This window comes from Cetorhinus maximus, chromosome 6 (assembly GCF_964194155.1).
Source record: "Cetorhinus maximus chromosome 6, sCetMax3.hap1.1, whole genome shotgun sequence".
NCBI lineage: Eukaryota > Metazoa > Chordata > Chondrichthyes > Lamniformes > Cetorhinidae > Cetorhinus > Cetorhinus maximus.
The window spans coordinates 23,178,011-23,205,523 of NC_135884.1; the positions used below are offsets into that span (position 1 = coordinate 23,178,011).

The 27,513-nt window shown below is 44.5% G+C and overlaps 1 protein-coding gene across 1 annotated transcript in view; it reads left to right on the plus strand.

Moving 5' to 3' along the window:
* Nucleotides 1-26,558, plus strand: part of slc6a11b (solute carrier family 6 member 11b) — a 177,158-nt gene extending 150,600 nt beyond the window's left edge. Inside the window, exons 10-15 of the mRNA XM_078543413.1 lie at nucleotides 49-161; nucleotides 7,209-7,346; nucleotides 13,466-13,568; nucleotides 17,643-17,743; nucleotides 20,072-20,242; nucleotides 25,408-26,558. Of these exons, the coding sequence (XP_078399539.1) occupies nucleotides 49-161; nucleotides 7,209-7,346; nucleotides 13,466-13,568; nucleotides 17,643-17,743; nucleotides 20,072-20,242; nucleotides 25,408-25,566 (785 nt within the window). The 3' untranslated portion in view covers nucleotides 25,567-26,558. The remainder of the gene's footprint in view (nucleotides 1-48; nucleotides 162-7,208; nucleotides 7,347-13,465; nucleotides 13,569-17,642; nucleotides 17,744-20,071; nucleotides 20,243-25,407) is intronic.
* Nucleotides 26,559-27,513: the final 955 nt, after the last annotated feature.

Here is a 27,513-nt window from a genome sequence, read left to right on the forward strand (position 1 = left end):
CCAGGGAATATCTGAGATCATTAATAACATCTTCATGTTTACATTTAGGTCCTGGGCTGACGTTCATTGCTTATCCGAAGGCTGTCACTATGATGCCTCTTGCACCATTATGGGCTGTTCTATTCTTCTTGATGCTCATTTTTCTTGGACTGGACAGTCAGGTAAAATAAACATGAAAACAATTTCTCATAAAGGAATGTACATGTGTTTTCACAAGCCAGTGTAACTAGAATAAGTGCTGTGGTACTGTCAAACTTTACAATTAGTCATCAGTCACACTATTTGACAGTGAACTACATTGGCAGCATATCTTCCTTGTGGCTCCATGAATTTTTAGATGTAATTTCTGACTGAACTTTTTGTGGCAAGACAACTTTAAAATAAAAATCTATTTTTAACTTGGAAATTACCATATCATTAAAATGGAAAGTTCCAACCATGTCTGCAGAATATATTTTAATAATAATGTATTACCATGACTGTTCAGACGCTTCATTTTTTATCAAAACCTAATAAGGTTCGCTTGTAGAAGGTTCGCCTCTTGAGTGTTTGTAATTTTGACTGATGATTACAAAATTAGCTTATGTATCAATACGGCCATAGACTCAAACTAAGTTGATGGCCTTGTGCTTATTTTCTGCAATGCATCGATCTCGATACAATTTGTCATTCAAAGCAGTAATGATTATTCCGGAATTGAAAATTTGGCCATTTCTATTGTTGACCAGAATCTTAATGAACTAAAGGGCCTTTCTTGTAACTGAAGCGATCTGATATGGTTCAGACTCAGAGAAAGAAGGCAGAAGAAAGTGACCACGCAAGTAGATTGGTTACAAAACAAGCTTAGAATTTCTGTTCCCACTTGGGATAGCGGTTAAGCAATGTTGGTGAAGGGGTTGCATAATGGGGCCAGAATCAGTTTGTTTTGGGTTCCTGACCATGTCTCTTCATAGCTTAGTACCGTGTTTGGGATGGGCACAACCTCCACTCACAACTTCCCTTCGGAATCCTAACTTATCGCCGTGGCTCATGTTGAAGAATCATTCACCTCCATAAAAAACAGTTAAGCAAGATGGTAATTTTAGGTTGGACAAACAATTGTCTGAACTAGAATTAGTCATTAAGCAGAGATCAACACTGATGATACTTGGAGTAAGAAGCTGTTCTGGATGACCCTCGCTCGAAACTGCGAGAAGCAGTCATGGGTTTACTTCATGTTGCTTGGAAATAGCCAATCCTGAGTGAAGGGTCCAGGAAACTCACATACACCCTGTGTTTTACACTCAGACAAATTATTGGTCCCCATCAGTGACATGAGTGGAGAAGACAGGAGCAGTCAGTTACTATTCTTGCACACAGGTAACTGAAGGTGCAACTTCCAAAAGCAATGACCGCCATCCCCCGACATACATCATGGTTCATTGCAGATATACACTTACAGCCCCCTCTGCTGAGGCCTTACAAGTTATCTCAGCAGTGACAGCAACCTGCACTCTCTCGTTGCATTTGATTGCCTTAGAAAGAAAGCATGATGCTTACACTGGAATTAGGCAGGATGTTGTGGGGTAGAGACCTTTTCCCTCTTTAATATGCACAGGGTAGATGCACAAATAGCTGTGAGTGTAGCCAATGATTTTTTTTTTATTATGATGGAGCCAGTAATTTGGTGCTTTATATAGCAATTTCCTTTTCAGCTTGCTGCTGAACTTAATGCAGAAGGAATTGTAGCATTACACAGCTTCACTTAGCTCCTTTGTGCACTGAGAAATGGCTGAGATCTGTGATGCTCCCTGTGTGTGCGTCTGGGAGAAGCTTTGTGACATTAAAGCCTGGGTCTATGGTGGCTTTCATTGTCACTGGCAATGTGGTGCAGATCACTGACAGCGCTGGAGGATTGTGTATATCAACACCATGTGGAGTCTAAGCTTTCTCATATACCACTGTTCCCTGTTAGATCCACTGCCCGAGATAGTTTATCCTGCAAGTGATGCAGTTCCCGTACCTTCCGTGTTCCCATGTTATCCTTTCCTTCTGCCTTCACTAGGGATTGCACCTGATGTAGTGGAATAGTCTGTATATACCTGTGATCCCAAGAGATCTTATGCTGTCAAGGGTATAACTCCTGGTAGAACAATGTAAGCCAGACATGTCAGAAGGCAGGAGCCAATTCAGGGGTGTCATGCTTATTTTATATGGTGGGTGTGATCCAGTATTTTACATGGTGGGTGTGATCCAGTATTTTATATGGTGGGTGTGATCCAGTATTTTATATGGTGGGCGTGATCCAGTATTTTATATGATGGGCGTGATCCAGTATTTTATATGGTGGGTGTGATCCAGTATTTTATATGGTGGGTGTGATCCAGTATTTTATATGGTGGGTGTGATCCAGTATTTTATATGGTGGGTGTGATCCAGTATTTTATATGGTGGGCGTAATCCAGTATTTTATATGGTGGGTGTGATCCGGTATTTTATATGGTGGGTGTGATCCAGTATTTTACATGGTGGGTGTGATCCAGTATTTTATATGGTGGGTGTGATCCAGTATTTTATATGGTGGGTGTGATCCAGTATTTTATATGGTGGGCGTGATCCAGTATTTTATATGATGGGCGTGATCCAGTATTTTATATGGTGGGTGTGATCCAGTATTTTATATGGTGGGTGTGATCCAGTATTTTATATGGTGGGTGTGATCCAGTATTTTATATGGTGGGTGTGATCCAGTATTTTATATGGTGGGCGTAATCCAGTATTTTATATGGTGGGCGTGATCCGGTATTTTATATGATGGGTGTGATCCAGTATTTTATATGGTGGGTGTGATCCAGTATTTTATATGATGGGTGTGATCCAGTATTTTATATGGTGGGCCTGATCCAGTATTTTATATGGTGGGTGTGATCCAGTATTTTATATGATGGGTTTGATCCAGTATTTTATATGGTGGGTGTGATCCAGTATTTTGTATGATGGGTGTGATCCAGTATTTTATATGGTGGGCCTGATCCAGTATTTTATATGGTGGGCCTGATCCAGTATTTTATATGGTGGGTGTGATCCAGTATTTTATATGGTGGGCGTGATCCAGTATTTTATATGATGGGCGTGATCCAGTATTTTATATGGTGGGTGTGATCCAGTATTTTATATGGTGGGCGTGATCCAGTATTTTATATGGTGGGCGTGATCCAGTATTTTATATGATGGGTGTGATCCAGTATTTTATATGGTAGGTGTGATCCAGTATTTTATATGATGGGTGTGATCCAGTATTTTATATGATGGGTGTGATCCAGTATTTTATATGGTGGGTGTGATCCAGTATTTTATATGGTGGGCCTGATCCAGTATTTTATATGGTGGGTGTGATCCAGTATTTTATATGGTGGGCCTGATCCAGTATTTTATATGGTGGGTGTGATCCAGTATTTTATATGATGGGTGTGATCCAATATTTTATATGATGGGTGTGATCCAGTATTTTATATGATGGGTGTGATCCAGTATTTTATATGATGGGTGTGATTCAGTATTTTATATGGTGGGTGTGATCCAGTATTTTATATGATGGGTGTGATCCACTATTTTATATGATGGGTGTGATCCAGTATTTTATATGGTGGGTGTGATCCAGTATTTTATATGATGGGTGTGATCCAGTATTTTATATGGTGGGCCTGATCCAGTATTTTATATGGTGGGCCTGATCCAGTATTTTATATGATGGGTGTGATCCAGTATTTTATATGATGGGTGTGATCCAGTATTTTATATGGTGGGTGTGATCCAGTATTTTATATGATGGGTGTGATCCAGTATTTTATATGATGGGTGTGATCCAGTATTTTATATGATGGGTGTGATCCAGTATTTTATATGATGGGTGTGATTCAGTATTTTATATGATGGGTGTGATCCAGTATTTTATATGATGGGTGTGATCCACTATTTTATATGATGGGTGTGATCCAGTATTCTGGCACTTGGCAGGAGCCTTATTCATCAAAAGATAAAGATATTAGGTTCTCCAAAATGATCCTTCATTAGTTTATATTTTTCACTCATCTTCAATGATTCTATTCTTTTCATATTTTATAGATGTAACCAACTTGAACATTTTTGGAATAATTATTTATTCTAAGTATTTGCCCTTCCTTTCCCGGTTGGGTTTGTACAGTCTGTTTTCTTTCTTAACTTCATTTCAACATCTTTGTTCTTCCATTTTAGAGATTTTGGTCCCTCACATTTATTACTTTGGTACACAGTTTTTTCCTATTTCCTATTAAATTAGCCAACTATTTAAACAATAAGCTGCTGGTTGAACTTAAGAACTAAGTTAATGAATTGCTGACTGAGTTTATTGAGTGATTAATATGCTGATGTTACGTTGGTAGCTGTGTACCACACTGACAGCTTTGTTTTAAAATTGCTGAGGTGACTGTATGAATTTGAAGAATGCCTTTTTGAAAGTACATAATGAGCTGTTCACAAAAATTAATTAGTAATATAATAGTTGGTCAGTTTTATTAGTTTGCTGTGTTTATACCAACCCGTGCAAAGTTGCCTATGACTTCTCACTCTGCTGATTCCCCATCTATTGAGGCAATCTGTTGCAGCTATTCCTGGACCAACAACTGCTGGTTTTGCTCTGGCATCTCTGAATGCTTTTTCTGCTTCTTGCATCTGCTCATCTCTTTGATTCTTGTATCATTTCCAAATCTTTCCCCCAATTTAGTGCGCCCACTCAAAGATTGTCCTCGAATTTCCAGAAGATTTTCCCTGCACACTTCTAATTCGAATAATTGTGGTCTGTGGGTGAAGCTGTTCCATGGGCCTATCCACATTAAAAATATCTTCTGTATGGAAATGACCCAGAGACAAGACAAACCAGTAACAGACTTGCAAACATAAACATCAACCACGATATCTACTGGATGTAAGGCAAGATGACACTCTGATTGAGTCAAATATATTGCTCTGGACAGACTTCGGTGGGAAATCCGGATTGCCTCATGTTCCGCCAAGCACAGCCAGGAGACCCTAACTAACCTAATTAATTAATCTACACTTGGAGAGGCAGGGATTAATCAAGTACAGCCAGCATGGTTTCGTTAAGGGGAGGTCATGTCTGACCAATTTGATTGAATTTTTGAAGAGGTGACCAGGTGTGTAGATGAGGGCAATGCATTTGACGTAGTGTACTTGGACTTCAGCAAGGCTTTTGATGAGGTCCCACATGGGAGACTGATAACAAAGATAAGAGCCCATGGGATCCAAGACAATTTGGCAAATTGGATCCAGAATTGGCTGAGTGGCAGGAAGCAGAGGGTGATGATCGAGGGGTGTTTTTGTGACTGGCTGCCTGTGTCCAGTGGGGTTCCACAGGGATCGGTGTTGGGTCCCTTGCTGTTTGTGGTATATATAAATGGTTTAGACTTGAATGTAGGAGGGTTGATCAGTAAGTTCGCGGATGACACGAAAATTGGTGGAGTGGTAAATAGTGAGGAGGAGAGCCTTAGATTACAGGAGGATATAGACGGGCTGGTCAGATGGGCTGATCAGTGGCAAATGGAATTTAATCTGGAGAAGTGTGAGGTGATGTACTTGGGCAGGGCAACAAGGCATGGGAATACACAATGAATGGTAGGGTCCTGGGAAGTACCGAGGATCAGAGGGACCTTGGTATGCATGTCCACTGGTCCCTTAAGGTAGCGGGACAGGTAGATAAGGTGGTTAAGAAGGCACATGGGATACTTGCCTTTATTAGCTGAGGCATAGAATATAAGAGCAGGGAGGTTATGCCGAAACTGTATAAAATGCTGGTTAGGCCACAGCTGGAATATTGTGTGCAGTTCTGTAATCCGCATTATAGGAAGGATGTGATTGCACTAGAGAGAGTGCAGATGAGATTTACCAGGATGTTGCCTGGGCTGGAGAGTTTTAGTTATGAGGAGAGATTGGATAGACTGGGGTTATTTTCTCTGGAGCAGAGGAGATTGAGGGGGGACATGATTGATGTGTATAAAATTATGAGGGGCATCGATAGGAAGGAACTTTTCCCCTTGGTGGAGGGGTCAGTAACCAGGGGGCATAGATTTAAGGTAAGGGGCAGGAGGTTTAGAGGGGATGTGAGGAAGAATTTTTTCACCCAGAGGGTGGTGGGAATCTGGAACTCACTGCCTGAAAGGGTGGTTGGGGCAGAAACCCTCATAACATTTAAGAAGTATTTGGATGTGCACTTGCGATGCCATGGCATACAAGGCTATGGGCCTAGTGCTGGAAAATGGGATTAGAATAGTTAGGTGCTTGTTTGGCCGATGCAGACTCGATGGGCCGAAGGGCCTTTTTCTGTGCTGTAGACCTCTATGACTCTATGGGCAGAATTTTACGGCGCCATTTCGGCGGGGACAGGGCCATAAAGTGCGGCGAGCCATTATAAACCCCATTGACTTTAGCGGGAATGTAAAATCCTGCCGTATGACTCTGTAACTATCTACGCTCCTGCTCCTGGCTCACTAATAGATGCACAGTGCCTGCTGAACCCATGTTAAAAGCCAGAAAATTTTCAGCTGGGTAATGTCAAGTTTATCTTCTGTTCTCAAGATTGAACAATCTTGGACTCAAGGACTTAGCTATCAAAAAGTTTAATTTCTGTGACTCCATTTGAGAATGGAACATAGGAACAGAAAGTTGGCCTAATGACACTTTAAACCCGCTTTGCCATTCTATTAGATCCTGGCTGATCTCTACCTCAACTCCATTTACGGGCACTATTTCCATTCCCCTTGGTACCCTTGCCTAATAAAAAGCTATGAATCTCAATCTTAAAAATGTCAATTGATACAGCATCCTTAAACTTTTAAGACAATGAGTTTCAGAATTCCATTACCCTTAGTGCATTTTTTTTCTATTGCTTTCCATCTGATTACCCTAGTTCTACCTTGAAGATTTACCTCCTTGTTTTGGATTTCCCCCACCAGGGAAAGTAATTTCTCTGCATCTACCCTATTGAATCACTTCATCGCTTTACATAGCAGGGTGATCATATCATCACTCAACTTTCTAAAATCAAGAAAGGATGACTCAGAGTTGTGATACAATTAAGTTTGTTAGGACTTTCACTGCTCTTGATTTTCTCTTTAGATAAATTTACATTCAAAATATGACCATGTATTTCAACATAGTTTCTCTTGTCCTTGCAGTTTGTCTGTATGGAAAGTCTGGTGACAGCTATAATGGACATGTATCCTAAGATATTCCGTAGAGGATACAGAAGAGAACAGTTAATTTGCATAATTGCAATCGCATCTTACTTGATTGGATTAATAATGGTAACAGAGGTAAGCTAATTTAACCTGAAGCTTTTTGTTCATTTTTTTGGATTTATATAAAACTGAATGAATATGTTAAGGAGAATGACCTTCAAATTATTTACAGGTCATATCAATTAAAGTAACAATTTTCATTTTAAATTGGATAAAAACAACACAGCAGCAATTCACATTTATACTGTAGAGAAATGCTTCACAAAAGCATAAATCAGAAATAAATAGACATTGAGCTAAAGAAAGCAGGGGTGATCAGCAGCTTGGTAAGAGAGATAGGTTTTAAGAAGAGTCTCAAAAGAGAATATGAAGGTGGAGAGGTTGAGGGGCTTAGGTAGAGAAATCAAAGCATGGGGTCTAGAGCTGAAGACACAGCTGCCAATGATGAGAACTCAATAAGTCTAGGAGGTGTCCATGCGTAAGAGAGTGTATATAATGGACAAAGTTTAGGGGAGACTGGAAGACAATGAATTCAGAGGAGAGGGTCAGATGGGGATCTGAGATGGAGATTGAAATCACAGAGGATGAGAAATAAAACAGTGCTGAGGCTGCAAGGTTGAAAGCTGGTAGGAAAGCTTAGTAAGAACCCCAGGGTAGGGCATGGGACAGCAGTATGGAGGTAGAGGATAAATATTGTTAAAGAGGGGCAAGAAGGATGAACAAGGTGGAGTGCTTAAAGAAGGTGAAGGTACCAGGGGAGTAGAGCAAGGGGCTCTGGGCAGAATCGTCCCAGATCTGCACAAAGTGTGGTAGCGGGCAGGAAAAATGTCTTTTTACCCTCCGACTGCAATGGCGGTTTTTCGCACTGTATCGTTCCATTCCTAATGTGTCCTGCTTCATTAATAATACATTCATGGGAAACACTCTGGATCGCTGGCAGGTGGGCTCAGATTTGCCCGCCATGCTGTGACCTGTGACTTCCTCGTTTCGGGCGCCATATTTAAAGTGCACCAGAGTGCAGCCTACTTCATGTCTACAGATCAGGACTGCTCCAGGTGATAGAAGGCCCCGAAAGCAAAGAAGACGGCAGCCCCCAAATTTAGTGACACCTCTCTGGGGGTGCCTGCAGGATGCAGTGGAAAACCCCTGTGATGTCCTGTACGCCTGCTCTGGCTGCAGGAGGTCCACTAGAGTCACCAATCCAGCCTGGGATGTGGTGGCAGCGATGGTCAGCACCACTGGAATGCAGAGGAAGTCAGCAATCCAGTGCAGGAAGAGAATGAATGCTCTCCTCCTTTCCACTAGGGTAAGTCAACCACCTCATCACTCTCAACTCACACACTCTCAAACCCATCACACATCCACAGGGCATCCCCCCCGTACTCCCTCCTCCACCCTGGATACCTCCCCCCCCACCTCCGAACCCCTTCCTCCCCTCCGAACTCCTTCCTGCCTTCCGAACTCCCTCCCCCTGAACTTCTTCCCCCTCCAAATTACTTCCCCCCTCCCATCCCCTTCCCTTATGTCTTCCTCCCCCTTACGCCTACCTCCCCACTTGTTTCAGCTTCCTCCGTTACACCCTCCTCTCCCATACTCCCTCCTCCCCCTCCCAACCAGAACCCCCCAACATCTTTGTCCCCCTTCCCAACACCTTCGTTCCCCCCCTCCCAACCTCAATCCCCCCACCCCTGACACCTTCATCTTTCACCTCCCCCACCCCCCACCCCCTCCACACCTCCAGTACACTTTCCTCTCCCACTCACAGCTGGACCTTCCCCTCTCCCACCTCGTTAAACATCCATTGTACACCATGGCCAAGATTGTGATGCTTCGAGGCAGACCCGAGACATCAGCGGAGACCTCCCAGCTTCCGAGAGCTGCTTTGCGACGGAGCCTTGATCCATGAGAATCCACCCAGCATGCAATGCACATGTTCCTCCAGGGATCCAGCATCCTCTGCTTCTTGGCAGGTCCGCCATCTGCAAAGTGGGTTCACGCTGCCCTCCAGCGGGATTCACATTCCGCCACGGCGGACACCATCAGATCAACCCGCTATGCTCTCATGCTGGCGTGAGACCAATTTCTGGCCTTCTTGCCATATTTCCCCCTGCCCGCTATGATGCCTGGCGCCAAAGGGGCTGGAAAATTCTGGCCACAGTTATGATTTAGTGAATGGGGCCATAGTGCCACAACAGTACTTTTGACAGGGCAGGTGGTGGAAAGTATCGCCGGATGAAGACGTGTCCGTCTGGGACAAAATGTCACCACCTATGAATTAATTTTTAGTCAAAGCCAGAATGTCAATGCATTCATCCATGTAAAGGTCATGAATGACAAGGGCCCTGAGCTCATGAGATTTAACACCCAGCAGGTATGTTTCTAGGCTTGAAAGCCAGTAAGAGATAGGGCTTGGGTGGATGGCATTGTTACTAATCAGGAAGCAACGATGGGTATCTCAATGGGTCCTGTGGAGAATGCCAAGAAAAGCACAGAGGGTGGTTATGAGTTTATCGAAGGGATGGGCAGGCAAGCGAGAAGGCAGAGAAGCAACAATGGCTTGGGGTATGGATTTGAGGGAACAAAGTTCCTGAGAGGGGAGAAATGAAGGCGAAATGACTGGGTGGAAGAAAGGATAAGGAAGAAAGATGGGCCCAAGAAAAAGGAAAGATAAAGGAAGATAGAAAAGTAATGGGCTTATATCCAACACACCAGCAAATGGGCAGAAAGGGATTTCAGATTACATAGTCATGGCAAAGATTAAGAGAGAGATGGCTTTGCCATAAACGGAGAACAGGGAAGTGACAATCCAAAGTTAGCCAAGATGGAGTGGAGAGTTGGCCAAGAGCGTCCAGGGATTGATCCTGGGACAAACAGAGGTGTCCTCATTTATTAGCAGAGCATACCAGCAGAACAGGTAGACCACCAAAGCAGTGAGGAACAGTGGCAGTGGAGCATCAGAACCAAGATCAGGGATCTTGAGGAAAATGTTAGAAGAGCCCATTGGATTCGTTCAGATAAGGAGCTGGTCCAAGGAAGATGAGGGGGACAAACGATTTAGAATGCAATGGAATCCTAGGCTGGAATCCTAGGTAATATAACAAACATACAGGAGCTTTTTGGATTTGACGTATGAAAGCAAGAAGCAAGTTGTGCTTTCTTTTCAAAGATACCCACCGTTGACATGACACAAGTTGAATGGGAACAATTTCAACTAATCAAATTTGAAAACCAATGAAGTTAATTACATTCCTAAATAGGATGGGTAAATCTTATTGGGCACCTAAAAATCAGTTTATAAGTTCAAATCTGCATAAATGGAGTGATTTAACTAACATTTTTATTGCATGTGTCCTATAAAATGTTATTTATGGCAATAAAATAATAATTTCGCTGCCATCTGAGTATGGGCTACTTCAAAATTGGTGTCCTCAAGACAATTTCTTTGGCTAATAGAGTAGTAACTATTTTATTTCACAAAATGGCCATGAGCTATTTTAAAACATATATTTTAGGCAAATAGAAACAATGAATAAGTGCCACTAAATTAAAAAACTGATAATAGATGTTTTTAAAAAATCACAGTTTAGCTTAGAAATCAAATCTGGTGGATGCAGGAAGTAATACATACACCAGAATGGATAGGCCTTAAGGCACATGTGATCTTGGGCCCAGTGCCTGCTTTTCATTGAGCTGTTGAGCTCTGGACACCAAATAGGTGTCCCCAAGCAGCTTTCCGGCAAAGAAGAACCAACGACCGGGCTGCTGCAAAGCCAGAAGTGGCCTTCAGGTGAGTCCTTAAAGGGGACTGGGAAGTAGTGGGGAAGGGGATGAGGGGCTGCTGGGGGAATGGATCAGGTTGGGAAGGTGGGAATTCCAGTGGGGAGAGAAATGGATAGCCGTGATCAGGAAGAGTGGGTAGTGGCGGAGACCAGGGTCTGAGAGAGTAGAGATTAGGATCAGCAAAGGTTATGATTGTGGGGAGTGGGACATGGTGGAGTAGTGGCTGGCAGCAGACTGTGTGGTTTGAATATGGAGCTGGGTAGACTACTACTGCTCCTCCATATTCAGGTAAGTATATTTTAAAGACTTACCTTGTTATTTCTGGCCTGCAGCAGTTCTTTTAAGGACCGTGTGTTAGACCACAGGTAGAACAGATTTTCTTGAAAGCAGCCAGTATGACATCAACTGCATTCAGGGCAACCCAGTATTTCTGAGGAGGCTGTGGTGTTAGGAATAGACAATGGGCTTAGCACCTGTTTCAGGCATGTCCATGGACACCAAATATTTTGCCTGCACACCAGCTTGGAGGATGGTACACATCTGGCTCATAATGAGCGTGCACCTCCTGCCTGCCATGTTGGAGACTTAGGAAGCCGTTTGGTGCCAGAAAAACAGTCACTGTGAGGCCTATATGTTTACAGAGTGACCTTGTCATGTAGAAGTACTTGCCTCTATCCTGTGTAAAGTCCCAGTGGAGATAAGTCTATCCTGCTTGCCAATGTAGCCTATTCCACTTAACCTTTCATGCTCACTAGTGGATACTGTGGAGATAACATTCTCGAATCCAAAATTTATTTCTGTTACATTCTGCTCTTCTAGGTTTATAATACTGGAAATAATTTTGCTGCTGACCGAAATCCTATTGAACTGTTCAAAAGAAAATGTTTTAAACAGTCTATTCCTGATAGTTCACAGTTAAAATACTTGATTAATTAATTCAAAATTAAGAGTAAGCTGCATGAGCAAGCGATAATTACATTAATCATATTCTAAGTTATTCTTTAAGGAATCCAAAAATATTCACTTATTCTTAAAGAAATTACTTTTTCTACTGCAGAATGCATTATACTCTACTCCTCTTAAATAGATTCTGCCTGGAAGGGCTACCACAGGAAAAAAAGGTAATACTTTGTCAATGACACTGGATGCTCGTCTCTTGGGCTGCATCTTATCCCAGCGGTCACTATAAGATTTGGAAACTACAGAAGTGTCTGTTTCCTCCATGAGTGACTAAGTGGATATGGCACGGGACAGGAGAAATTTAAAAAGTAAGCTAACCAGATAAACCGTGAGGGGCAGGGTGTTAGCTGCAGCTGGGCAGTAAGTACAGCACAGAGACTGTCATCTCACTACTGCTGCGGTCCCATCAACAAAGGGGCAATAATTAGACCAAAATTGGCCCCTCTGTTTTCCTCTCAGCACCTTGCTGTTCACAGCCCCTCACAATTTTGGAGCTGGCCAGTTAATAGCCTTAAAAATAAATGTATTGAATTACTGAGGGCCATACACATCTCACTATTGTTCCATTTTTCATTGTGAACAGCAAGGTGCTGAGAGGAAAACAGAGGGGCCAATTTTGGTCTAATTATTGCCTCTTTGTTGATGGGACTGCAGCAGTAGTGAGATGACAGTCTCTGTGCTGCACTTACTGCCCAGCTGCAGCTAACACCCTGCCCCTCACAATTTTGGAGCTGGCCAGTTAATAGGTGTCCAGCACTTCCCACCCAGGATAGGTGGGAACCTCGTGAATTTATGCACCTCAGGATCCTATGTCACACATAGGACCTCAATTCAATTTACTCTCCCAATAGGCTGTGGGTGGGCTGCCCAAGCCTCTGCGAAGTGGAACACAGCATAGAGTGGTCTAACCATTGGTCCTTAAAGGGACTGCTGGAAGCTGCACCCAAGATACTCCAGGTAAGTTCTTTTAATAATTTTCTTACGGAAGCAGAAGGAGCACTTGTGCGCTGGCAGCTCAGCTTTCTTATTTAAATGAAGCCTGAGCACAAAAATCGATCGGGACTCCCGCGAACATGGACCCACCGACCGCCTGCCCAATCTGCACCCGAAATAAAAATCGACCTGACCCTTCTGCCCGTCCAACTAAAATAACTCGGATATTACGTAATGATGGGGGTTGTAAGTGAGAATACGTTTTCCTCAGATGCTGGTTAATTTTTCTGTTCTACTTAAGATCAGTCTTTTGAACTGAAGTTTATTGTATTGATTTGCATTTATTGGTTTACAGCGGATTGCCATTTTTAAAAATGATGTTTGTTTAGTTAACAATCGACTTAAAATATTTTCAGTGAGACAGTTATGTGTAGTAGAGCAATTACAAATGTACAGTAGCAAAACTAAGTAAACGTTTTCCGAGGAAATGAAATAATGAACTGTTTTCTTTGTGTTGAAAGGGAGGAATGTATGTTTTCCAGCTCTTTGATGCATATGCTTCGAGTGGCATGTGCCTCCTCTTTGTGGCCATTTTCGAGTGTATTTGTATAGGCTGGGCCTATGGTAAGTCATTCACAATACCTTTTATATTTGTTCTTTGCCAATGAGCTAGTGATTAATCTACGAATTATTGATAGCTGAGCCAAATTAACATAAAACTGATCAGCTACTAGAGGATGGATGCATATCATTCATTGGATTAAACACTTCTGGTAATGAGAAAGAATAACAATATTTGGTATCCATGTCTGATGTACATGAATGGAAAAGTAGGAGATCCCATAAATGGGGTTGGAGGAGTCAGCATTGAATAAGATAAATATTTCATCTATATATACTCCTTTCCAAAGCTTAGCAGATTGTTTTGAAAATGATAGTGTAGTTGCGTACTAAATATATTATGAAACAACAAAGTTCTACTGGAAAGATTAGTTCTCTTAGCTTCATCAAAGACTTGTTAGAAATTAGTTTGTGTTAAGTTCCTTGTAACATATAGGATAATATGTCATTCATATTATAGGGCAAAAGTACATATAGAATGTTTAATTTGTAGGTGGGAAGATGGAGAGGATTGGTACCAGCAAAGCTTGTGTAAAAACAAAGGGCAGAATTTTATGGGTGGCAGGGTTTCTCACCCAGCCACCCAAAGGGCAGTGTTCCTCACCCAGCCACCCAAAGGGCAGGGTTTCTCACCCAGCCACCCAAAGGGCAGGGTTTCTCACCCAGCCACCCAAAGAGCAGGGTTTCTCACCCAGCCACCCAAAGGGCAGCGTTTCTCGCCCGGCCACCCAAAGGGCAGGGTTTCTCACCCAGCCACCCAAAGGGCAGGGTTTCTCACCCAGCCACCCAAAGGGCAGGGTTTTTCACCCAGCCACCCAAAGGGCAGCGTTTCTCACCCAGCCACCCAAAGGGCAGCGTTTCTCACCCAGCCACCCAAAGGGCAGCGTTTCTCGCCCGGCCACCCAAAGAGTCAACGCGGAACTTGACGATGCCGGCTGCCCCGTAGCCATTTAACACAATGAAGAACATTAATTAGCTGAAGGTGAGATTTCTGTCCCTCAATAGGGAGGAGGTCCCACCTCAGAGAGCGGCCAGCTAATCAGATTGGCTGGAAGCTCTGTAATCCCAGAGGTGCCACCGAGAGCGTTAGCCATTGCTGGGACTACAACCAGTCTCCAGATTCTAAATCCCAGAGCCCACAAGACCAGGTAGGTGCAGGGTCTCATGGTGAGGACAGGAAGGGGTGATAGGCAGAGTAGGGTGCGGGGCCTTGCTGGAGAGGCAGGGAGCAAGGGAACACCTGCATGGAGGGTGTTGGAGGACGGGGGGCAGGTTCCGGGGAGGGTGGGAGCAGTGCCCCGACCTGGAAAGGGGGCCTGAGGCCTGAGCAAGGTGATAAATGGCCATTTAAGGGCTTCAATTGAGGCAAGGATGGGCTGGCCACCCTCAGCCTCACCCGCCCCCTGCAAAATTACCACAGGTCAGGGGCCAACATCTCCCCCCCATCCATCCCCCCCACACCCTCCCTGCAGGTGTTCCCTTGCTCCCTGCCTCTCCATCATGGCCTCGCACCCTCCTCTGCCTATCACCACTACCTGTCCCCACCATGAGATCCTGCACCTACCTGGTCTTGTGGGCTCTGGCATTTAGAATCTGGAGACTGGTTGTAGTCCCAGCAATGGCTAGCGCTCCTCTGGGATTACAGAGCTGCCAGCCAATCTGATTACAACAGGTCAGGGGTGGAGCGGTAAGGCTATCTGGGTAATTTCATGGAACGCCACCTGCAAACCCGCTGGTGGGATTGTAAAACTCTGTCCAAAATTTATGACATCAATAATTAGTATTGAATGCTAATTTACTATGCCACATTTGTTAACTTATATATAGAGTCTATTATTATACAATCATCCCTCTACTTCTGGCATAATGGTATATTTTCTTAGAAAGAAAGATTAAAACTTTACCTGAAGATGTTTACAAATGAGCGAAGGAGACTGCCATACTAATGAAACAGTAGATGGTGCTGTTGTAAAACAACCTGCACGTTTCTAGCCCTTTTAGTGTACATCGGAGAAAAGAAGGACATGTTTTTTTATAATAAAGGCCTGGAATTTGCAGGTGTAATGATGAGGAAAATGTCAGTGTTTGCCATCATTACTCTGTGAAACTGAATGCAACCTCTGGCATCTGCACATGTGCAGTTAAACGCAAAAATCCAAATGTTGCTTTCAGTGATTCTCTGCTCCTTCACAGTGCTCGCAGATGGAAATCAATTAGAAACCAGTGAATTGACATGAACTTCCATATTTTCACTATTATCCTCACTGTAAAAACCCTTGAATAAGGTGCAACTAGGTTTTTAATAACATGCCAATAATTATTGCTCAATAGCATCCTGACCCTGAAAAACTAATTTTATGGGCAGAATCTTCCGGTTGGTGTGTGTTAAATGACAGGCGATGGCGTCGGGCATGCGTCCTGACCTCATTGCACGTCATCTCGATACTTCGTTTGGCGGGCACGCGCCGGAGTCGGCTACGCACCCGCCAAAATGTCAACGGCCTATTGAGCCCATTAAGGGTGTAATTAAAGTCATTAAAAATGCTGCCCGTCCAACCTTAAGGTTGGTGGGCAGGCGAAAAGCCCAAGCAGCCTTCACAGCGCTACCTGTGCAGGCGGGGTAAGGTTTACTGAAGCTTTTATAAAATAAATACATAAATTTTCCCACCTTTACAAACATGTACCAACTCATGTGACACAGTCACGTGAGGGGACATGTTTGAATAAACTTTTAAATCTATTCTTTGTTAATTTTCATAACCATTCAATCTCCCTGAGGCAGCTCCGTGCCTCAGGGAGATCGCTGTGTTCTTTTGCACGCATGCACGAAAGAGCACTAGCCCCGACTCTCCCCCGCCCCCCCCCACCCGCCCGCACAGGTAGCGTTGAGCGCTACTGGCTGCGCATTATGCTGGGCGGGCCATAATTGGGCCGCCCGGGTAAAATGGCAGCATGCAGCCAATCGCAAGCGACAATAGGCTCCGCGCTCAACCCTGCCCGCTCCCGCCCACCACAAATTTCTCCATTTCATTTTAAAAATCCATAGATTTTTAAAATAATAAAAACTGTAAAGTTTATTTTTGACATTTCAGTTTCTGCCTTAATCAAATGTGTATGTACCAATCTTTATTTTGCTTTCTGTAAAATCATTTTAAAAAAGCAAATGATAATACCTGCTTTTACTTCCTGATTTGCTGTCTGTGGGAATTCTTCAATGTAATTGCTTAGCCTGCTTGATGATAGCACTGTTGCTAACTGCCAGAGATCCTCTGTCGCTGGCACCAAAATAAAATCCATACCACAGAGATCGCTAGATTTTTGTGGGCCACTTTCTTTGAAGTCAGCAGCTAGTGCTGCTGCTGACTACAAAATCTAGCCCATTATGTCTAGAATATGGACAGAACTGAAGTCTCCCTAGCGTGCAAATCCTAGATTTCACAATTGTTTTGTTAAATGGCAGATCTTCCTGCTCTAAGAAAATCAACATTTCCCGCAAAACCATTTTAGTCATAAAGCCTATTCACAGCCTCACTGTAAGACGCTATTGTTATTTTCTTTAGTGAGCCTCTCTGGATAGCCCATGAGGGATCAATTCACAAATAAATTACAGCTGGCCAGCAAAACAGTGGAAATAAGATTTTTTTAAAAGCATTTCAAGGGGAACATATTGAATATTTTATACCTCTGACTTGCTCTGTCCTTTGGGTTTCAGACATATATCTCTATAAGGTTTCTACATATCTGTGAATCTAAATTAGAAAAGAGAAAAATCAGACAGCATCATTAATCCATTGTAATTTAACAACTGTGGAAATATCTGCAGTTGCCTTTGTGCAAATGTCTCTTGAGCTCCATGCAACAGACTGGTGTAATAACTTATCTTAATTTCTGTGAAATGAAATATTTCCACAGTACGGCAACCCATAACATGCGCAAGAAAACTTGTAAACCAAGTATGTTACCCTATCAGGTCAGATAATAATGACTGTAAAATACTGCAATAATATTAAATCATGCAGATAAGGACACAGCCCTGTCTTATACTTGATAGTCTCCTAATCTCTCTCATGTTCACAGGAAGTAATCGATTCTATGACAATATTGAAGACATGATTGGGTACAGGCCATTCGTTCTAATTAAATGGTGCTGGAATTTCATCACACCTGGTATATGTTCAGTAAGTTCTTAAGCTGTTACTGCACCTTTTGTCAATTTTGTCATTTTACATTCGGAAAAAAAAAATTAATCATACAAGTTGTTCTCAATGTTAAATAATATCTTCAATATTAAATAATGTTTTAAGATATCGTTGTACTTTATATCCCCTAATTATTTGTAAGCATTTACATATTTTGTTTTTCATTTCTTCTCTAATATGTTGTTTGCAATCTGCAGTTTACTTCTGCACCCAATGCAATTATGTTTCTTTTGTAATCCTTTTACGTTCATAAATGCATTCACATATGCATGTCTGTATGTTTAAAATCGAGGACTTATCTCTGAAAAGCATAAATGGGATTATGTTACTTTTGTATTACTAAAACATACGTCCACTAAATTTCTTTTTGTAAAAAGGGAAGAGAATGAGGCAAGCTGTGAAAACTGGTGCAAAGGCAAAATCCTGTGGATGTTGGGAATTTGTAATAACCAGCAGAAATTACTCAAAAGCACTCAGCAGACCAGGCAGCATGTGGCGAGAGGAACAGAGTTAACGGGCTGAATTTTCCAAGGCCCACAGAGGCGGCTTTGGAAAAGCCATCGAGTGCTTTTCTGGAGGCCAAATAATGGGTCCGACAGCAAACCCTCCAGCGGCAGCAAGAATCCGATTAAGGATGTTGATGAGCCGCTTGTCTTCAATTTTCCAGGCCGCAAGAGATTTTCCCGACGCCGCACAGACCTCCCCACCGGCCCTCCCCACCACACTCCACAAACACCCCACCATTGTGTCAGGAGCCTGAAAATAGATCTCACAGCTGGTGGTCTGAGCTGGAATTCTCTTAAGGGTTTAAAATCATTTACTGGCAGTAATTCACAAATGGGATCTATTTCCAGGCAGCAGGCATACCCGTGCAGCTACTTTGTGAAGAACAATGTCTCCGCTGATGCTTGCCCTGCTGCAGGGTCAGCCACTTCCCTCCCTCCACGGCACCACTGCTGCTCCCGTTGATGGCATCACCCACAACGCAAGGGCGGCTGGCGACTCTATCCGTGGGCCGCACTGATTGGACCTCCCAACACTGGAACCCGGCCACTATCTCTAAATGGACAGGGCTCTCAGAGATAGCTTCGTAATTAGCCCCTCAGGGAACATTACATCCATCATCCTGCTATTAATCCTGAATTAGGTTCTTGCTGCTGTTGGAAGGTTTGCTGTTGGACCCATTATTTGGCCTCCAGAAAAGCACTCGATGGCCGGAGTGCGGTGGGAAGCGGGCCCAACGCACATCTTTCCAAATTTCCTCGCTCACTCCCCCCTAACCTCCAAAGCCGCCTCCATGGGCCTGGGAAATTTCAGCCCATTAACTCTGTTCCTCTCTCCACATGCTACCTGATCTGCTGAGTATTTTCTGCTTTTTAATTACAAATTTCCAACATCCACAGTATTTTGCCTTTGCACCAGTTTTCACAGCCTTCCCTGTTTTCTTACCTTTCTAAAGAAAAAAACGAACTTGGTGGACGTATGTTTTAGCATTAAAAAAAGTAACCTAATCACACTTATGCTGCTGAGAGGTAAGTACTTAATTTCCCAACTCAGAATTCATCTCGATGTAGGGATCACGACCCACCTGGGAAAGCCTGTCCAATGGCCGGAATTTTCGCCATGCTGTGAGGCCAGCGAGCCATTAAAATCTCCATTCATATCGGCCAGACTGGAAGATCCCACCGGCGTGAGGGGCTGGAGAATTCCGGCCAGTCTTTCAGGTTGTTGGGATATGAGACCAGGAAGTGCAAAATGCAGCTCTTGACCAGCAACAGCCAAATGAAAGCTGCAGATCTGGGTAACAGAATGCATGTGCCGTGATCCCACTCCTGAAGAGTACACTTTGAACGTCCACTTTCTCAAATTATTGTAAGAAATACTGGCTTCACAAATCTGGCATGACACTGTGGACGTGGTGACATGCCTATGCTTTGGGCAATAGCCTTCCCAAGGTTGTCCGACATTGTTGCAATATGGAGTCAGATCAGCACCTGACACCAGAGTTACTTGAGCTACGCTAGACTAAAGTACTGCCGAATTCTGAAAAAAACAACCCAAAAAAAGCAGGTAATTCAAGCAGAAGAGTGAAACAAAGTTAAAATTTAGAGTGGGTGTCTAGGATCACTAACCTGAAGCATTAACCAAAGTTATACTGCTACTTTTGCAAAACTGTTTTGTAGTGGTGCAGGATAAATGTACCCTAAGTAAAATATTTGGGAAGGAAATTTAATGTTTTACATGAGTACATTAGAATATCTGAAGAAAATATTTATCTTAAATGTTACTTAATCTTTTTTCTTTCAGGCAATTTTCATTTTCTTCATTGTGAGATATAAACCACTTAAGTATAACAACACATACACCTATCCAGACTGGGGTTATGCACTAGGGTGGGCCCTGGCTCTTTCTTCCATGATTTGCATACCTCTGGGATTTATCTTCAAAATATGGAACACTGAAGGGACCCTTCTAGAGGTAATTCCAATCAGATATGTCAACGTTATCATTACTGTTCTCAATCCAGTAAGTGCTGTTCGTTATGAACTGCCTGCGTCTTCTCACCAAGTAGTCAACCATTTGGTTTGGTATTTAGTTATCACCTTTATGAATTTCATTTTATGTTAAAAGCTGAGAATGTTATACTTAAATTATGGTAAGAAAAACACTTTCACATTTACATTCAAAAAAACCTAGTGTGGGTATTGAAAATCTAGTTTGTGGGCTGTAAAAGATTATGGCCGGAATTTTCCGGCCCTGTTGGCGTCGGGCGTCAGGACAAGCGTGGGGATGGTGTACAATGTGGCGAGGAGGCCAAAAATCAGTTTCACGCTGGCACGGAAACACAACAGGATCATCCATTGGTGTCCGCCATGGCGGCGCACCAATCCCGCTGGCGGCCGGTGTGAACCCGATTTGCATCCCGCTAATGGGATGCAAAGTAAGACCCGACCGGAATTGTCCCCACATGCCAGATTTACTGTTATACCAGTGGGAAAACCCACTGGCCCGGAGCACACCTGAACAACTGTGACGTATAGAAGTTGGGACTTACCGTTAGGGCCGTGCTCAGATCGCAGGCATCCGAGGAGCAGAAGATGCTGGAGCCCCACAGCTTCGGGACCCTGGTGGTACACGTGCATCACCAGCTGGGTGAATTCTCATGGACATAGCTCCGCTGCAAAGCAGCTTAAGGAAGGTGGGAGATCTCCATCGATGTCTCAGGTCTTCTTCGGTACATCGTGGTCTTGGCCATGAGCTGCCAAGACTGATCAGTGAGAAGAGGGAGAGGAAGGCGTATTGGTGTGGGGGTGGGGGGGGGGGGGGTGGGGGGTGAGGTTGGGAGGGGAGGGATGAAGGTGTCGGGGAGTGAGGTTGGGAGGGAGCAGGAAGGAGTATGGGAGGAGGAGGATATAATGCGGGAGAATGCAGCAAGTGGGGAGATAGGTGTAAGGGAAAAAGTTCGGAGGGGAGAAGGAGTTCTGAGGGGGAAAGACTTCGATGCGAGGAAGGACTTTTGGGGAAGAAAGGAGTTTGGAGGGGGGAAGAAGTCCAGTGGGAGGAAGGATACTGGGATGAGGAAGGAGTTTGGCGTGGGTAAGGAGTCTGGTGGAGAAAGGATTAAGGGGTGTAGGAGTAAGGGTGGAGGAGGGAGTAAGAAGATGTCCAGATGAAAGTGCAAGGGAGGGTTCTGCGGAGTCAATGATTGCCTCCTCGGGAATGAACTGAGGGTGAGCATGGTAGGAGGGAATGATGAGTATGAGAGGGGGCAGAGAGACCCGAAAGGGTAGGAGGGTGTGGATGCAATGATAGTGGTAGAAGGGTCAGTGATGGTGGTTGGGGGGGAATCAGAGGCAGACACAGGCCCTGGGAGGTGGGAAGGAGGAGGTCAGGGAGGCCAATGTGGATGGGGGTGGGATTCTCAGGAAGGTAGGGAACGTGTACGTTCACCTGGACAACCTGGAAAGAAAAGGGTTTTGGTTGGTAGTGAAGATGAGGAGGTGGAAGGTGATGCCAAGGGGGTCAGCAGTGATGGGGAAAAAGGACATGGGTGACTGGAGGGGAGGAAAGGATGGGGAGCTGAGCAAAAAACTTGATGGCTACCATTTTTCTCAAATTGAAAGTGAGCGGAGCATAGTGTTGGACGGGCACAGGGGCTGTATGCGATCAGTGGGTGGGCGGAGATGCAGGTCAGCTCAGATGGAAAACTGAAAGAGAACTCCAGCGGGCAGCATTGAAAATGCTCAGGACATTGAGGTGAGTGTGATACGTGAAGGATCCACGTCCATGGGAGAGTGCTTACACGAGGTCCCGAAAGGCCCTGCCACACACACACTTCTCCCTCCAGAATCACTCGTGGTCCAGCTGCGTGCAGCTGAACGGCTAGTAGCAGATTGCAGGTGCAGGGGGAGGACTCGTGAAGCCTGTAAATGAAGCTGAAGGGCACCATTGCACATTATTCAGTGAAAGTGAATTTCAGCTTATGAAGCATAGAAATGTGTTCACCCGTGCAACCACTTGTGATCAGAATTTTCTAGTCCTACCAATTCTTCTAGGTGCTGCCCTGACATCCGCAGGAGGGGTGGAGACAGCCTGTGCAATGGTTGGCCCTGTTGCCCCTGATGACTTTGCCATATGTCCTTTGCAGACCTTAGGCCTTGGGGGCCCCTGCTTGCTTTGCCTGTCCTCCTGTGGGCCAGCTGCTCCCTCTGCGGTGACAGAGGATGAGGTTGAGGGGGTTACAGACAAAAGGGACTCAGAGGGAGAGATTCCTGAGTGGACGACCCAGGGGTGTCCAGCTGCCGCTCCTCCTGCCTTCGGGTGCCCAAGGGCCCTGCCCTGACTTCTTGAGAGGAAGGAGCACCTGGTGGGATGATGAGGTGCCCTGTTTCCCTCTTGCATTGCCACTGCAGGAACTCACACCTGACTACCGTGTTGGAGTGCAGCTCTACACGCATCACCACATTCTGCTGGACCAGGGTCTCATGGCGTCCGCCATCTTTCCCATGGAGACCTCCATGCACGCACATGTGGGCAGCATGTCATCAGAGAGCAGGTGAATGCACTCCTCTGACTTGTGTGTCACTCTGTTGAGGGCTTCCACCAGCTCTGCATGATGTTACCCTGCCTTCTGATCACTCTCCACGATGAGTTGGAAGGCCGAATCCAGAGGCTCGTCATCTGACCTAGACCTCACAGATGCCTCTTCCCCAGCAGTCCTCCGAGTGCCAGGGAGCTCAGCTGAACCTGCCTCCTCCCGCTGCAGACATGTGTCCATGCGGTGACCACCAGATTGTGAACCCGAGGCTGCTCTAGATTTAGGTCCCACTGAGGTGTGTGTCTCTGCGCTGGTGCAGGGTGTGGGTAAGCGCTGCGATGGGTCTTCCAGGCTGCTTATTTCCAGCTCTTCAACGGAGGAGGTGTCCTCTTGGCTGGAGGTGAGAACCTGGATGGAGCTGAGGGACTGGCTGGCTGAGGGTGTCGGTTGCTTGGCAGAGCTCCCTGTGAACCAAAGTAGAGATAATTAGTGCCTAGCAGCAGAGTCACAAGCAGGAGAGAGAGCACTCATAGTAGTCTTGAGAGAGGGATGATGTGGTGTAGGATCGACACCTGGGTGTTTGCCACCGACCTCACCGCCAACACAGGTATGGCCCATGTCCTCACCAGTCAGCGCAATGGCACACTGCTCAAAGTGAGTGAGGGTCCTAATGTGGGCCACACCACCAACCCCCCCCCCCCCCCCCCCACCACCCCCCCCCCCCCCCCCCCACCCCAGTCTGGGACCTCTCCTTGCTGTTGTGAGCCAGCTTCTCCTACATGGAAACAGATGGAGAGAGTGTGAGCAGGACACATGGCGCTGCGTGGAATGCTTGTGTGGTGAGCGGAGCTATGGACGGGATACGGACACGAGCTCCAGAGGAATGGAGCCTGATAGAGATGTGAAGGTTTGTGTGAGAGTTGGCAACTAGGGATGGGCAATAAATGCTGGTGCAGCCAGCGAAGCCCACACCCCTTAAACGAATAAAAAAATATAAGGCGGAATCATCCCAGATTTGCACAAAGTGCTATAGCAGGCGGGAAAAAGAATGTTTTACCCGCCGTCTGCAATGGAGGCTTTTTGTGCCATATTGTCCCATTCCTGGCAGATCCCGCCTCATTAATTACGTATTCACAGGGAACATGCTGGATCACTGGTTGTCTCTTGAGGTGTGAGATCCCTGTGGACGTGTGATGGGTTTGTGAGTGTGTGAGTGGAGAGTGATGAGGTGGTTGACTTACCCTGGCGAAGCGGAGGAGATCATTTATCCTCTTCCTGCAATGTATGAATGACCTCCTCTGTGCTCTGGTGGTGCCGACTGCCGCTGCCAACGCCTCCCAGGCCGGATTGGTGACTCTGGTGGACCTCCTGTGGCCAAAGCCAGGGTAGAGGACACCACAGCGCACCCAGCAGGCACCCCCAGAGAGGCACCACTAAACTTGGGGGCTGCCGTCTTCTTTGCTTTCGAGGCCGCCTGTCGCCTGGTACAGTCCTGGTCTAAAGAAATGAAATAGGCATGCGCTCTGGTGTGCTTTAAATATGGCGCCCGGAGCGCAGAAGCACTGAGGTCACAGCATGGTGGGCAAATCTGAGCTCGCTGGCCAGTGATCCGGCATGTTCCCCGTGAATGCATAATTAATGAGGCAGGACCCGCCAGGAATGGAACAAGACAGCGCAAAAAGCCTCCATTGCGGACGGCGGATAAAACGTCCTTTTTCCCGCCCGCTATAGCACTTTGTGCAAATCTGGGATGATTCCATGTTTTTAATGTCTTTATTCATTCAAGGGATGTTGGGCTTTGCTGGCTGGGTCAGCACTTATTGCCCATCCCTAGTTGCCAAACATAAAAGCGACTTAAACCTGATATCCTGCTTGCTCCAAAACCATTTGCAATGACTGTTCTAAAGTAGTAATATTGTGCCATTTATCTCTTAAAAAATCAGTACAACTTTTACTAATGGTGTAATTGTTCCACCTTGTAAAATGAGTAAGTGCTATGTTCAAGTTAGCTATGTGACACCATGCATGGGCGTTAGAAATGACCTTGTTACCGCCAGACTAGAGAATGAGAAAATGCAGTTAGCATTCTCATGTGTGCAGACATTAAATGAGTATAAAATCCGTCTTGGTTCCAATACATTCTTTAGTCAAATCTCAGTTTTCTCTCTTACTCGTTCCCATGCTTAGTGGCACAAGAAGTAATCCATCACCTTCTACTGATTTACAGCCAGCAGATAAGCTCTGGATTGTTCCTACGTCTAAGTCCCTTAACATGGATTGGTCATTAGCCTGATTCACAACCCCAACCAGGAAAACCAGCTAGGCACGGTGGAGAGGTGATGGTGCCAACTGCCCCCAACGAACATGCAAATCTGTAGGATGTCAACCCAGAATTCTCCCCTTCACTCACTAGGACTTATGCTTATAAAGTCTACTAATCATCGCTGTCCACTCTCACACATTAAAACTGGTCATTTCATATGAGCTAGGTGGAATCATACACAAACATCTATCCTCGCCTTCAAAAAAGGAGAGAAAATAATCAGATAAATAGCCCAATACTGACTTGCTTTCTTTAAAATCCTTTTTCTTGTTACAATTTCAGAGATTTAAGAAGCTTACAACACCTAGTCCGGACTTGCGACGAAGAGGAATAGGATCACCCAATGCGGACACATGCTGCAGCACAGTTAATGACTGTGATGGTAAACTTAAAGGCGATGGACGCATTCCTACCATCACAGAAAAGGAGACGCACTTCTGAGCAAATCCCCTGGTCTCTTTTTAAAAAAAAAACAGGAAAGCAAAATGACATCACTTAATTATAGAGGCCTGCTTGTTTTGCACAAACTTTATTAACATGTTAATTCAAAATTAAGCATTATATACTTGTTTAAAAAAAAAGTGACTTTTTAATGATTGTATAAGTAACTGATTATATATAGTATTTGATATTAGTGAACTTATGTAATAATGTGACACTGGTAAATGTTTTATAGAAATTCTAGTATGGAATCGATGTATAATGTGTTGTAAAACTTTTCTGCTTGGAACTCTTTTTCATTATGGAAGGCACAGTGTTTAATGGACATATTTGCTCATCTGTAAGTTTGAAAAAGGCAATTCCAAGTCATACTGCATGTTTGTGAAGTCATTATTTTTGAGCCTCCTGCCTATATTCGTGTAGGTAGGTACAACAAAGGTCTCCGATGTTAAGGAGGCAAATTAAATACGATACTTCAGTTGTCACTTCTGAATCATTTTTGATGGAATTTGTTATTTAAAAAGCTTTTAAATTTACAATATTTCTATAGATATGACTTTCATCACTTGTATATTTTCCCTAAACAAAGTCCCATAAGCATAAGCATACATATTTCATTGACGTGGTCCAAAATATTATATTACTAAAGTGCTCTGCTTGTAAATGTCTGCTATTGTTACCGAATAACCCACTACTGATATTTTTTACAATTTTTCAACTTTCCTACTGGTATTTGTTATTTTCTCAGACAAATATTCAAGAAATTGTGGGGGGGGTGGGGGGGAGGGCAGAATTGGTTCTTTGGTCCTTTTTCGTTTCTGTAAAGATTTTTGGTACGTAGTAAGACTAAGTAATCTTCCCTTTTTAAAAGAATTTGCAGTATTAGGTGTGGTGCCAAGCCGTTTCACACACTGGAGAGTTTTGTGGCACAAAATTTTATTGTCTGCTTACTCATCATTTTTAAAGATAAATAAAGTTATCAGTTTACCTCACTGCTGCTCACTTTGTTGTGGAACTGATGTATAGTCTGGAGTGATGGAACAGAAATGTATCGCTGTATGTTTTGCTGCAATTAATGTTTCAGAGTAAATCAAAAGATACAAAACTAGAGATCGCCGTCACTTGTGTGTAAGTGGGTGTAAACTACTTGAGGGCACAGAACTCGAGAGTGCAACCTTTATCTAGACAGTTCAGCCTACCTATTTCAGTAGCAGCTGACTGGAAACCAATTGGCTGAGGAAGCTCCAGAGCCTGGCTCACTCATTTGCTTCCTCAGATAATTTCACTACATCTCTTGTCAGTTTTTTTCTGTTACATTTTAAAGCTGTCTAAAGTCGGACTATATGAAGAAAGTACCCAAACAGAGCAGCCAAACAGAGAAGGACAATATAGATTTTCCTGACCAAACCTCCAAGCCCTCCTTGAGGTAATTGAATTAAGGAGACACGGTTCCTTGGTATCCATAGCAGCAAGTAGCCCAGAAATGCTGCTCATCACACCTGTGAGGGAGGTGGCACTTATTCTGAACAAAAATAAAAATACCTGGAAAAACTCAGCAGGTCTGACAGCATCTGCAGGGAGGAACATAGTTAACGTTTCGAGTCCGTATGACTCTTCAACAGAACTAAGGAAAAATAGAAGAGAGGTGAAATATAAGATGGTTTAAGCGGGGGTGGGGGTGGGACAGGTAGAGCTGGATAGAGGGCCAGTGATAGGTGGAGATAACCAAAAGATGTCATAGACAAAAGGACAAAGAGGTGTTGAAGGTGGTTATTCTGAGTGTCAACCCTCTTCTTTGTCCACCCTGAGCAACTTTTAAAGCAATACGTCTACAACAGAGGGCAGAATTTTCTGCCTGCCGGGAGGGCCCAACCCAATCTCCGGCGGGCGGGGAGCCGATCACCGCCGGACAAGCGGGCCCCGCCGCCATTTTACGTGGGCGGGCCA